General features: G+C 35.2%; 1 protein-coding gene across 1 annotated transcript in view; it reads left to right on the forward strand.

Moving 5' to 3' along the window:
- LOC128635844 (fibroleukin-like) overlaps positions 1-14,170 on the forward strand; it is a 93,776-nt gene that overhangs the window by 65,781 nt on the left and 13,825 nt on the right. Inside the window, exon 2 of the mRNA XM_053688957.1 lies at positions 9,446-9,526. Coding sequence (XP_053544932.1) covers positions 9,446-9,526 — 81 coding nt within the window. The remainder of the gene's footprint in view (positions 1-9,445; positions 9,527-14,170) is intronic.

Here is a 14,170-nt window from a genome sequence, read left to right on the forward strand (position 1 = left end):
GTTTTCCTCTCAGCGTGCAGTGAATGTCAGAGGGATGTGAGGAGAGTATTGCCTATTTTGAATGCAGTGATCTCCTTCTACGGGGTCTATTTCATAGGTTCTCTGTTATCGGTCGTAGAGATTCATCTCTTACCTCCCTTTTCAGATCGACAATATACTCTTATATATACCATTACCTCTGCTGATTCTCGTTTCAGTACTGGTTTGGCTTTCTACAAACATGTAGATGAGTGTCCTGGGGTAAGTAAATCTTATTTTCTGTGACACTCTAAAGCTATGGTTGGGCACTTTGTTTATAAAGTTCTAAATATATGTATTCAAACATTTATTTGCCTTGACTCAGAATGTTCAACTTTCCTTATTTTTCAGACAGTCAGTTTCATATTTGGGATAATGCATTTGAATTAATCATTTTTTCTTACCTTCAAAAATTTGACTCTTTTTTCCCTGTGGGCTGTTAGGCTCGCGGGGGCTGAAAATGCTTCATTTTATTGCGTCATTCTTGGTGCGGATTTTTTTGGCGCAAAAATTCTTTTCCGTTTCCGGCGTCATACGTGTCGCCGAAAGTTGCGTCATTTTTTTGACGTTATTTTGCGCCAAAAATGTCGGCGTTCCGGATGTGGCGTCATTTTGGCGCCAAAAGCATTTCGGCGCCAAATAATGTGGGCGTCTTGTTTGGCGCTAAAAAAATATGGGCGTCGCTTTTGTCTCCACATTATTTAAGTCTCATTATTTATTGCTTCTGGTTGCTAGAAGCTTGTTCACTGGCATTTTTTTCCCATTCCTGAAACTGTCATTTAAGGATTTTGATCAATTTGCTTTATATGTTGTTTTTTCTATTACATATTGCAAGATGTTCCACGTTGCAACTGAGTCAGAAGTTACTTGAGGAAAATCACTGCCCGGGGCTGGAGCTACCAAGCTAAGTGTATCTGCTATAAATTTTTGGTACCTGTTTCTCCAGCTGTTGTTTGTATTGCATGTCATGACAAACTTTTTAATGCAGATAAAATTTCCTTTAGTACTGTTATATTACCTGTTGCTGTTTCGTCAACATTTAATTTTCAGAGTGTTCCTGTTAAACATAAGAGATTTTATTTTTTAAATCCATTTAGAAGGCTATGTCTGTTATTTCTCCTTCTAGTTTACATAAAGTCTTTTAAAAACTTCTCTTTTTTCAGATGAATTTTTAAATGAACATCATCATTCTGATACTGATAATGGTTCTTCTGGTTCAGAGGTTTCTGTCTCAGAGGTTGATGCTGTTAAATCTTTTTATTTTGTTCAAGATGGAATTTATTCGTTCTTTATTTAAAGACGTATTAATTGCTTTAGATATAGAGGATTTTGGTCCTCTTGATACTAAATCTAAACGTTTAAATAGGGTTTTTTAAATCTCCTGTATTTATTCCAGAAGTGTTTAATCTCCCTGATGCTTTTTCTGAAGTAATTTCCAGGGAATGGAATAATTTGGGAAATTCTTTTACTCCTTCTAAACGTTTAAGCAATTATATTCTGTGCCATCTGACAGATTAGAGTTTTTTGGGACAAAATCCCTAAGGTTGGGGCTGTCTCTATTCCTGCTAAAATTTACTACTATTTTTACGGCAGATAGTACTAAATTTAAGGATCCTTTAGATAAGAAAATTGAATCCTTTCTAAGAAAAGTTTACTTATGTTTAGGTAATCTTCTTAGACCTGCTATATTTTTACCGGATGTTGCTGCAGCTTCATCTTTTTGGTTAAAAGTTTTAGCGCAACAAGTATCAGATCATAATTTTATAGCATTATTTTTATTCTATAACATGCTAATAATTTTATTGGTGATACCATCTTTTGATATCATTTGAGTTGATGTCAGGTATATGTCTCTAGCTATTTTAGCTAGAAAAGCTTTATGGATTTAACTTGGAATGCTGATATGTCTTCTAAGTTAACTTTGTTTTTCCCTTTCTTTCCAGGGTAATAATCATTTTTTCGTTCTTTTTCTCATAATAAGGAACAAAAGCCTGATCCTTCATCCTCAGGAGCGGTTTCAGTTTGGAAACTATTTCCAGTTTGGAATATATCCAAGCCTTATAGAAACCTATAGTCAGCTCCTAAGTACCCATGAAGGTGCGGCCCTTTTTTCCAGTTCAGCTGGTATGGGGCAGATTACGTTTTATTCCAAGGAGTTTGGATCAATTCCGTTCTCAATCTCTGGTTTCAGAACATTGTTTCAGAAAGGTACAGAATTGGCTTCAGTTAAGGCCTCCTGCTAAGAGATTTTTTTCTTCCCGTGTCCCAGTTAACACAGCAAGGCTCAGCATTTCTGAAATGTGTTTCAGATCTAGAGTTGGCTGGAGTAATTTTGCCAGTTCCAGTTCTGGAACAGGGGCTAGGGTTTTATTTTATCTCTTCATTGTACCAAAGAAGGTCAATTCCTTCAGACCAGTTCCGGATCTATCAATATTGAATCGTTATGTATACCAACATTCAAGATGGTTACTGTAGGACTATTCTGCCTTTTGTTTAGCAAGGGCATTTTATGTCTACTATAGTTTTGCAGGATGTGTATCTGCATATTCCGATTCATTCAGATCACTTTTAGTGTTTGAGATTCTCTTTTTAGACAAGCATTACCAGTTTTGTGGCTCTACTGTTTGGCCTAGCCTCAGTTCCAAGAATTTTTTTCAAAGATTCTCGGTGCCCTTCTTTCTGTATTCAGAGAACAGGGTTTTGGTATTTCCTTATTTGGACGGTTATCTTGGTATTTGCTCAGTCTTCTCATTCGAAGAATCTCATGCAATTCGACTTGTGTTGTTTCTTCAAGATCATGGTTGGAGGATCTATTTACCAAAAAGTTCATTGATTCCTCAGTCAAGGGTAACCTTTCTGGGTTTCCAGATAGATTCAGTGTCCATGACTCTGTCTTTAACAGACAAGAGACGTCTAAATTGTTTTCAGCTTGTCGAAACCTTCAGTTACAATCATTCCCTTCGGTAACCTTATGCATGGAAATTCTAGGTCTTATGACTGCTGCATTGGACGCAATCCCCTTTGCTTGTTTTTCACATGCGACCTCTTCAGCTCTGTATGCTGAATCAATGGTGCAAGGATTACACAAAGATATTTCAATTTATATCTTTAAAACCGATTGTTCGACACTCTCTAATGTGGTGGACAGATCACCATCGTTTAATTCAGGGGGCTTCTTTTGTGCTTCCGACCTGGACTGTAATTTCAACAGATACAAGTCTCACAGGTTGGGGAGCTGTGTGGGGATCTCTGTCGGCACAATGAGTTTGGGAATCTCAGGAGGTGAGATTACCGATAAATATTTTGGAACTCCGTGCAGTTTTCAGAGCTCTTCAGTTTTGGCCTCTTCTGTAGAGAGAATAGTTCATTTGTTTTCAGACAGACAATGTCACAACTGTGGCATACATCATCAAGGAGCGACTCACAGTCCTCTGGCTATGAAAGAAGTATCTCGAATTTTTTTGGTTTGGGCGGACTCCAGCTCCTGTCTAATCTCTGCGGTTCATATCCCAGGTGTAGACAATTGGGAAGCGGATTATCTCAGTCACCAAACGTTGCATCCGGGCGAATGGTTTCTTCACCCAGAGGTATTTCTTCAGGTTGTTCAAATGTGGGAACTTCCAGAAATAGATCTGATGGCGTCTCATCTAAACAAGAAACTTCCCAGATATCTGTCCAGATCCCGGGATCCTTAGGCGGAGGCAGTGGATGCATTATCACTTCCTTGGAAGTATCATCCTGTCTATATCTTTCCGCCTCTAGTTCTTCTTCCAAGAGTAATCTCCAAGATTCTGAAGGAATGCTCGTTTGTTCTGCTGGTAGCTCCTGCATGGCCTTACAGGTTTGGTATGCGGATCTTGTCCGGATGGCCTCTTGCCAGCCGTGGACTCTTCCGTTAGACCAGACCTTCTGTCACAAGGTCCTTTTTTTCCATCAGGATCTGAAATCTTTCAATTTAAAGGTATGGCGATTGAACGCTTGATTCTTGGTCAAAGAGGTTTCTCTGACTCTGTGATTAATACTATGTTACAGGCTCGTAAATCTGTATCTAGAGAGATATATTATAGAGTCTGGAAGACTTATATTTTTTGCTGTCTTTCTCATCTTTTTTCTTGGCATTCTTTTAGAATACCGAGAATTTTACAGTTTCTTCAGGATGGTTTAGATAAGGGTTTGTCTGCAAGTTCCTTGAAAGGACAAATCTCTGCTCTTTCTGTTCTTTTTCACAGAAAGATTGCTATTCTTCCTGATATTTATTGTTTTGTACAAGCTTTGGTTCGTATAAAACCTGTCATTAAGTCAATTTCTCCTCCTTGGAGTTTGAATTTGGTTCTGGGAGCTCTTCAAGCTCCTCCCTTTGAACCTATGCATTCATTGGTCATTAAATTACTTTCTTGGAAAGTTTTGTTCCTTTTGGCAATCTCTTCTGCCAGAAGAGTTTCTGAATTATCTGCTCTTTCTTGTGAGTCTCCTTTTCTGATTTTTCATCAGGATGAGGCGGTGTAGCGAACTTCTTTTGAATTTTTACCTAAAGTTGTGAATTCCAACAACATTAGTAGAGAAATTGTGGTTCCTTCATTATGTCCTAATCCTAAGAATTCTAAGGAGAAATCATTGCATTCTTTGGATGTTGTTAGAGCTTTGAAATATTATGTTGAAGCTACTAAGTCTTTCCGAAAGACTTCTAGTCTATTTGTTATCTTTTCCGGTTCTAGAGAAGGCCAGAAAGCTTCTGCCATTTCTTTGGCATCTTGGTTGAAATCTTTAATTAATCTTGCCTATGTTGAGTCGGGTAAAACTCCGCCTCAGAGGATTACAGCTCATTCTACCAGGTCAGTTTCTACTTCCTGGGCGTTTAGGAATGAAGCTTCGGTTGATCACATTTGCAAAGTTGCAACTTGGTCTTCTTTACATATTTTTACTAAATTCTACCATTTTGATGTATTTTCTTCTTCTGAAGCAGTTTTTGGTAGAAAAGTATTTCAGGCAGCAGTTTCAGTCTGAATCTTCTGCTTATGTTTTTTATTAAACTTTATTTTGGGTGTGGATTATTTTCAGCAGGAATTGGCTGTCTTTATTTTATCCCTCCCTCTCTAGTGACTCTTGTGTGGAAAGATCCACATCTTGGGTAGTCATTATCCCATACGTCACTAGCTCATGGACTCTTGCTAATTACATGAAAGAAAACATAATTTATGTAAGAACTTACCTGATAAATTCATTTATTTCATATTAGCAAGAGTCCATGAGGCCCACCCTTTTTTGTGGTGGTTATGGTTTTTGTATAAAGCACAATTATTCCAATTCCTTATTTTATATGCTTTCGCACTTTTTTATCACCCCACTTCTTGGCTATTCGTTAAACTGAATTGTGGGTGTGGTGAGGGGTGTATTTATAGGCATTTTAAGGTTTGGGAAACTTTGCCCCTCCTGGTAGGAATGTATATCCCATACGTCACTAGCTCATGGACTCTTGCTAATATGAAAGAAATGAATTTATCAGGTAAGCTCTTACATAAATTATGTTTTTATGTTGTTATATAACCATGCAATTCAACATACTGCTAATTATAAAGTGATAAATACTTAAATTCTATGAGAATTTTGTCTCTTAATTGACAGAATCTTGTAGCACTTCAGCAGCAGGAATACAATGTATCATATTAACACTTTCAGCAACATTTGTAGCAAATAGCTATTACAATCTATGATATTGTTACATATAGGCTCTGTTAAGCTATCATTTAAACAGAACTATATCATTAATCTTTTATAAGTGCAATATTTTCTATTAGTGGCGCTATTTGATATACAGATAATATCCAGTTTTATACTGGTGACACTGTAGTACAACTATTAAAATATAATACGTATACCATAATATATTGATACAATAAGAACTATCACTGGCAACTGCAGTTGATATTTGCATGAGCAATGATGTATAAATGTTTATTATAAACACGTTCATTTTACTCGTAATGAACGATAGACTAAAGATGTACAGGTGATATAACTGGACACCCCTTAAGCGCAATCACATGAGTACTAATCTAAACATTATATGTGATATAGACTCTGTTGTTCTGAGTTAATATTGGATGTGTCTATCAGGCCACCAGTACCTACCTGTATCACACAAGTTATTTAACTGGACTCATTATCTGCTAGCATTTAAATTTTAATCACACCCAGTTTTTAATCACGTTCTAATAAAGATTTATATTTTAATTTGTGTGACTTTTTTTCCCCACCGCATATTTTTCACTTAAGAGTCTCAATGAGTGCTTTTATAGTATCCTTTTTGTTCAATCTCTTATATTGAATATTAGTTAATTGTTCAGTAAATGCTGTCTGCTCAGATAAATAGATAGATAATAGATAGATGCTAGATAGATAGATAGAAGATAGATAATAGATAGATAAAAGCTAGATAGATAGATAATACATAGATAGAAGCTTAGATAGATAATAGATATATTATAGAAAGATAGATAATAGATAGATAAATATATATATATAAATAAATAGATAGATAATGGATAGATATGATAGATAATACATGGATAGAAGATAGATAGATAATAGATATATTATAGAAAGATAGATAGATAAATAAAAAGTTAAATAAATAGATAGATAATAGATAGATAGATAGATAAATGATCTATATTCTGTTTTCAGCTAATAAAACAAAAGCTTGTGTAAAACTGGAGCACCTACAAAATCCAGACTGCATTTACTTTCTCTGGCATTAGCGGGGTTAACGCTAGTCCTTCCAGTCTCCAGATAACAATTTGTTTCAGGCAAACTCTCTCACAGCACTTTTATCGTGTTTAATACGTGCTTTGTTAAATGTACGACACAAAATAGGGGGAATACTTTGGTCTTTTGTGTAAACTTATTACTCATTACAAATTTCAACACTGAATTGTTTAAGAACCACTGATGCAGAATGCTGAAAAAAAAAGCCGAAAATCAAAATGAGGATGTGCGGCTTGTTTAATGTTCTCCTCTTCCCTTTGAAAGGCCTTCGGCGCACTTCTGTCCCCGGGTGCTGGATGGGATCTGTCACTCGCTTTCTGATGTGACCGTCATCGCTTCCAGCTCCAGTGCTGAACAAAGAAAGGACAATTCTTTTGGATCTTAGTACAATTCCCACTCTGTCTTTAGCTCAGCGCTTTGCATTTGGCCATTGCAGATTATTAAAAGAGGCAGAATGTATAGAGAAATGCAGTTGTTAAGTACGGGAGACCAACATACAATAAGGTGCTGTTTAGTGTTAGACAAGGGGTTTTTTTTTTCTTTAAAAAGGAGCAAAACACAGAACTAATTGCTAAATTAGAGACACACAGTTGTAAACTACATTTTCTATCATAAAGTAAATGTTTAAACCACAAAACATTTTGGGACAGATTAAAAAATGGCGCACTAACTGTTACACGTGAGTGATAAGGGTGTTTGTGATCGTCGGAAGGAGCACTCATATTACAAGTTGAAAGTTAATGCAAGCGAATGAGCGCAATCGCGATTTACGCTAGAATGATTACTGCGACCTCAGAGCTCTGGTTCTGTTACACAAAACAAAAAAGTGTTACAAAACACATCAAAACTACATTTAGAAGTACAGTTACAATCATAATAACACTGTCTGATAAAAATTATTAAAATAATATTACACAAAAAAGGTGTAAGGGCTCAAAGACATGAGGTCTCAGGTGTTAGAAAAAAAAAGCCTTCAAAGCGCTCAAACATAAAGATACATACAGATACATGTCTAAATATGTATTTCTGTATATATGTATATATGTATTTATGTACTTATATGTGTATATATGTATATATGTACTTATATGTGTACATATGTATTTATGTACTTATATGTGTACATATGTATTTATGTACTTATATGTGTATATATGTATTTATGTACTTATATGTGTATATAGGTATTTATGTACTTATATGTGTATATATGTATTTATGTATTTGTATGTGTATATATGTATTTATGTACTTATATGTGTATATATGTATTTTTATGTGTATATATGTATTTATGTACTTATATGTGTACATACGTTTTTATGTACTTATATGTGTATATATGTTTTTATGTACTTATATGTGTATATATGTATTTATGTACTTATATGTGTATATATGTATTTATGTACTTATATGTGTATACATATATATTTATGTATTTTTATGTGTATATATGTATTTATGTACTTATATGTGTATATATGTACTTATATGTGTATATATGTATTTATGTATTTGTATGTGTATATATGTATTTATGTACTTATATGTGTATATATGTATTTTTATGTGTATATATGTATTTATGTACTTATATGTGTATATATGTATTTATGAACATATAAGCACATTTAAACACATAAATACATAAGGTTACATATATATATATATATATATATATATATATATATATATATATATATATGTGTGTGTGTGTGCATTAGAACCCTTTGCAGTTAAGTAGATGAAAACATGTAAAATAATATTTATGCAATATTCATATTTAATAAAATGTTTAACTTTGTATTTACTGGAAACATTTCACAGTCTAATGTTCTGCACATAGGGGAATATGTTCTAAGTCTTTTTAAATAGATATTCCTATATATATCTGTATATATCTATATCTATGTATAATCATCTTATATATATAGGTATAGATGTGTGTGTATGTGTACATGAATGTGCATGTGTGTTTATGTGTGTATGCATGTATGTGTCTATATACATGTGTGTGTGTGTGCATGTGTCTGTGTATGTATGTGTGTGTGTATGTGTCTGTGTATGTGTGTGCATGTGTTTGTTTGTTTGCATGTATGTATGTGTGTTTATAGATAACACAGTGCCCCCTGCAAAATTGATTGTGCTGTATTATTATTTATTTTATTTTGTAACTTGTTTGTATTGTAAAATGTTATTGACTTTCCTATTCCTGCTAAAAGTGGAAGTTGCCACCATATTTAGCACTGCTATATTCCACACATTCATTGGTTTGCACACTCTAGTGACCCCTGTATAACTATCCCTAATTAACCCTAGCAGAGAAGTAAACCTGGGTTACAAAATGATACTCCCCATTGCTTTAAAATGTTTCTCTGGTTGTAACAAACATGAATTTACTAAGGGTGCAGCTTTCTTAGTTATTTTAACTGTAATGTCTCTTAAGCATTCCATATCCCTTTAAGCTCACCAGAAGGTCTCTTAAGAATTCTGTATCCCTTTAAGATTACCAGAAGGTGCCTTAAGCATTCCGTATCCCCTTAAGATCATCAGCAAGTGCTGTGTGAGTGTGAGGTTGTGCGTGGGTACTATTTGGGGTTTGTCTCCTATTCACAACATGTTCTTTTCTTTGACTTCACTCAACAAGTCTCTATTGTAGAAAGTCGACGTCTCAAGACGCTGGAGACAAAGGAGGATCTTCCACTGAGTGTGAAAGGAGCAGGGAATATGGGATCACCTGGTGAGTCTCACACCTGTCCAACTGATTCTTATCCATTCTAGTGACAGGATGGTCTAATTCGTTAGAGTATGTCATTGTATCACTGTGCCGCAGCAAAGCAATGTGCTGAACCCCCTCCCCCCCAGTTGTTAAACAAATAGTTAAAGTACCACTTGGGTGCCGCAGAGCACAGCTGGTCCAGAGCGCAAACTTACACTGATCCAATCAGCTGTGCTATTTGCACAGGACTTTCACAGAATCAATAATAAAATAAAGCGCTGATGTGAAACAATAAACGTGGGTGATTGTGATCAAATTAAAACTGAAAACATCTGCAGCCAATAATGAGCAGATGAAAGATTGTGATCAACACCATAGTTATCTAAGGTCAGTAATTAAAAAATGACATTCTATAACAAATTAGTGCAGGTCACTTTTGGATTAGAATGTTCCTTAAAGTCTTTGACTTGTTTTTAAAATGTACAAAATTCTCTTTAAAAATAGTGACACCTTGTAAAAGTGGTATCTAACCTTTTCTAATGAGTGTCCATATTGAAATGTATTTCCACTTGCAGGGTCAACAGATTTTAAATATTTATGTTAAAAATAGAACTTCTCAACATTCAAGCCCCCTTTTTATAAGCATTAGCACATAATTAAAACACTGAAAGCCAAAGAAGGCTCCAAAATATTGCTTAGCAATGTAGTATAGCCCTCCTAACTATAAAGCTAACCCTAGGACTAACTATAAAACTTACCCTAGGACTAACTATAAAGCTAACCCTAGGACTAACTATAAAGCTAACCCTAGAACTAACTATAAAGATAACCCCAGAACTAACTATAAAGTTAACACAAGGACTAACTATAAAAAAACAAGGACTAACCATAATGCTAACCCTAGGACTAACTATAAAGCAAACCCTAGGACTAACTATACAACTAACCCTAGGACTAACTATAAAGCTAACCCTAGGACTAACCATAAAGATAACCATAGGACTAATTATAAAGCTAACCCTAGGACTAACCATAACGATAACCCTAGGACTAACTATAAAGTTAACCATATGACTAACTATAAAGCTAACCCTAGGACTAACTATAAAGCTAACCATCGGACTAACCATAGAGCTAACCCTAGGACTAACTATAAAGCTAACCATCGGACTAACCATAGAGCTTACCCTAGGACTAACTATAAAGCTAACCCTAGGACTAACTATAAAGCTAACCCTAGGACTAACTATAAAGCTAACCATCGGACTAACCATAGAGCTAACCCTAGGACTAACTATAAAGCTAACCTTATGACTAACCATAAACCTAACCCTAGGACTAACTATAAAGCTAACCCTAGGACTAACCATAAAGCTAACCCCAGGACTAACTATAAAGCTAACCCTAGGACTAACCATAAATCTAACCCTAGGACAAACTATATAGCAAACCCTAGGACTAACCATAAACCCAACCCTAGGACTAACCATAAACCTAACCCTAGGAGTAACTATAATGCTAACCCTATGAGTAACTATAAAGCAAACCCTAGAACTAACTATAAAGCTAACCCTAGGACTAACTTTAAAGATAACCCTAGGACTGACCATAAACCTAACCCTAGGACTAACTATACAGCTAACTCTAGGACTAACTATAAAGTTAACCCTAGGACTAACCATAATGCTAACCCTAGGACTAACTATAAAGCTAACCCTAGGACTAACTATAAAGCTAACCCTAGGACTAACTATAAAGCTAACCCTAGGACTAACTATAAAGCTAACCCTAGGACTAACCATAAAGGTAACCCTAGGACTAACTATAAAGCTAACCCTAGGACTAAACATAAAGCTAACCCTAGGACTAACTATAAAGCTAACCCTAGGACTAAACATAAAGCTAACCCTAGGACTAACTATAAAGATAACCCGAGGACTAACTATAAAGCTAAACCTAGGACTAACTATAAAGATAACCCTAGGACTAACTATAAAGCTAACCCTAGGACTAAACATAAAGCTAACCCTAGGACTAACTATAAAGCTAACCCTAGGACTAAACATAAAGCTAACCCTAGGACTAACTATAAAGATAACCCTAGGACTAACTATAAAGCTAAACCTAGGACTAACTATAAAGATAACCCTAGGACTAAAGATAAAGCTAAACCTAGGACTAACTATAAAGATAACCCTAGGACTAAAGATAAAGCTAAACCTAGGACTAACCATAGAGCTAACCCTGCCCCTAACCATAAAGCTAATCCTACGCCTAACCATTAAGCTAACCCTACCGCTGACCATAAAGCTAACTAGACATGTGCAACGCAAAAAAAATAGTTTCGTTTTCATTAATTAAATAAATAATTTTGTTTCGGCAAATTAGTTTAGTTAAGTTTAAAAAAAAAAATTGTTTTGGAAAATTAGTTATGTTAAGTTAAATCATTTTTTCGGATCCATTTGTTTCTTTCAGATCCATTCTTTATTCATATGCATTATTCTATTCTGAAGTTTAGAATAGAATAATGCATATGAATAAAGAATGGATCAGAAAAAATGAAAGGATCCGAAAAAACGATTTAACTAAACATAAATAATATGCCGGCGATTGCCGAAACAAAATTATCTAAAACCACCGCCGCCAATACCCATATTGCCGACACTAAATAAAGCTATTAACCCCTAAACCGCAGTCCTCCCACATAGTCGACATTAACTAAACCTATTAACCCCTAAACCGCAGTTCCCCAACATCGCTGACACTAACTAAATCCCTAAATAAAGCTATTAACCCCCTAAACTGCAGTTCCCCAACATCGCTGACACTAACTAAACCTATTAACCCCTAAACCGCAGTTCCCCAACATCGCTGACACTAACTAAATCCCTAAATAAAGCTATTAACCCCTAAACCGCAGTTCCCCAACATCGCTGACACTAACTAAACCTATTAACCCTTAAGCCACAGTTCCCCGACATCGCTGACACTAACTAAACTTATTAACCCCTAAACCACTGTTCCCAAACGTCGCCAACACTAACCAAATCTATTAACGCCTAAACTGCAGTTCCCCGACATTGCCGACACTAACTAAACCTATTAATCCCTTAACTGCCATACACCAACAAGGCCAACACTAATTTAACCTATTAACCCCTAAACTGCCGGCCCCCACATCGCAACAACCAAAATTAAACTATATTAACCCCTAAACCTAACACCCTCTAACTTTAGCATAATTAAAATAGACCTAAATTAAAGTTACAATTTTTAACTAACTTCCTTTTTAAAAATAAATACAAAATTACCTATGAAATAAAAATAAAACCTAAGCTTACACTAATAAAACCTAACATTACTAAAAAAAAAACAACCTAAGATTACTAAAAAATTAAAACTACAATTACAAAAAATAATAAACACTAAAATTACAACAAAAAAAAACTACCATTACAAAAAATAACAAACGAAATTATCCAAAAAAATTAAAATTATTCCTATTCTAATACCCTGTTTAAAAAAAAATACAACAAACACCTCCTAACATTACAAACCCCCACCCCCCCCAAACCCACAAAATAAAAATAAACCTAATCTACCCATTGCTCTGAAAAGGGCATTTGTATTGGCATTGACCTTAAAAGGGCATTCAGCTCTTTTTCGGCCCAATAAAAATAAAAAATGCCTCATCTAAAAAAAAAAAAACACCCCAAAAATAAAAAAAAAATCCCATTACAAAAAATAACAAACAAAATTATCCAAAATAATAAAAATTATTCTTATTCTAATACCGTTTAAAAAAAAAAACACCTTAAAAGGGCTTTTGTAGGGCATTGCCATAAAGTTAACAGCTATTTTGCTAAAAAAAAAAATACAACAAACACCCCCTAACATTACAAACCCCCACCCCCCCAAAATAAAAAAAATAACTAAAAAAAACATAATCTACCTATTGCCCTGAAAAGTGCTTTGTATGGGCATTGCCCTTAAAATGACATTCAGCTCTTTTACTGCCCATTAAAATAAAAAAAAGCCCTAATCTAAAAAATAAAAACACCCTAAAAAAAAGCAAAAAAAACTAACACTAACCCCAAAGTTGGTACTCACAGTTGCTGAAGTCCGGCGAATGATCTTCATCCCAGCAGCGAAGCATCTTTATCCAGACGGCTCCATCTTCCTCCATCGCAAAACTGGTATCTTCTTCATCCCTGGCGGAGGCAGAGCGGTCGATGGGCGGAGGTCCATCGGTCCGACGTGGAGGTCCTCTTCATGTGATCGTCCGCTGCACACTAAGGATTCAATGCAAGGTACCCCTTTTATACTGGGGTTTTGTTGCATTCCTATTGGCTGAAAAAATAAAATCAGCCAATAGGAATTAGAGCTTCTTAAATCCTATTGGCTGATTTGAACAGCCAAAAGGATTTAAGCAGCTCTCATTCCTATTGGCTGATTCAAATGATGGATACGGATGGAGCCGCCTGGATGAAGATGCTTCGCCGCTGGGATGAAGATCTTTCGCCAGACTTCAGAAACTGTGAGTACTGATTTTGGGGTTAGTGTTAGGTATTCTTTTTTTTTTTTAGGGGTGTTTTTTTTTTTTTTTTTTTTAGATTAGGGCTTTTTTTATTTTAATGGCCGAAAAAGAGCTGAATGTCCTTTTAA

This window comes from Bombina bombina, chromosome 7 (genome assembly GCF_027579735.1).
Source record: "Bombina bombina isolate aBomBom1 chromosome 7, aBomBom1.pri, whole genome shotgun sequence".
Taxonomy (NCBI): domain Eukaryota; kingdom Metazoa; phylum Chordata; class Amphibia; order Anura; family Bombinatoridae; genus Bombina; species Bombina bombina.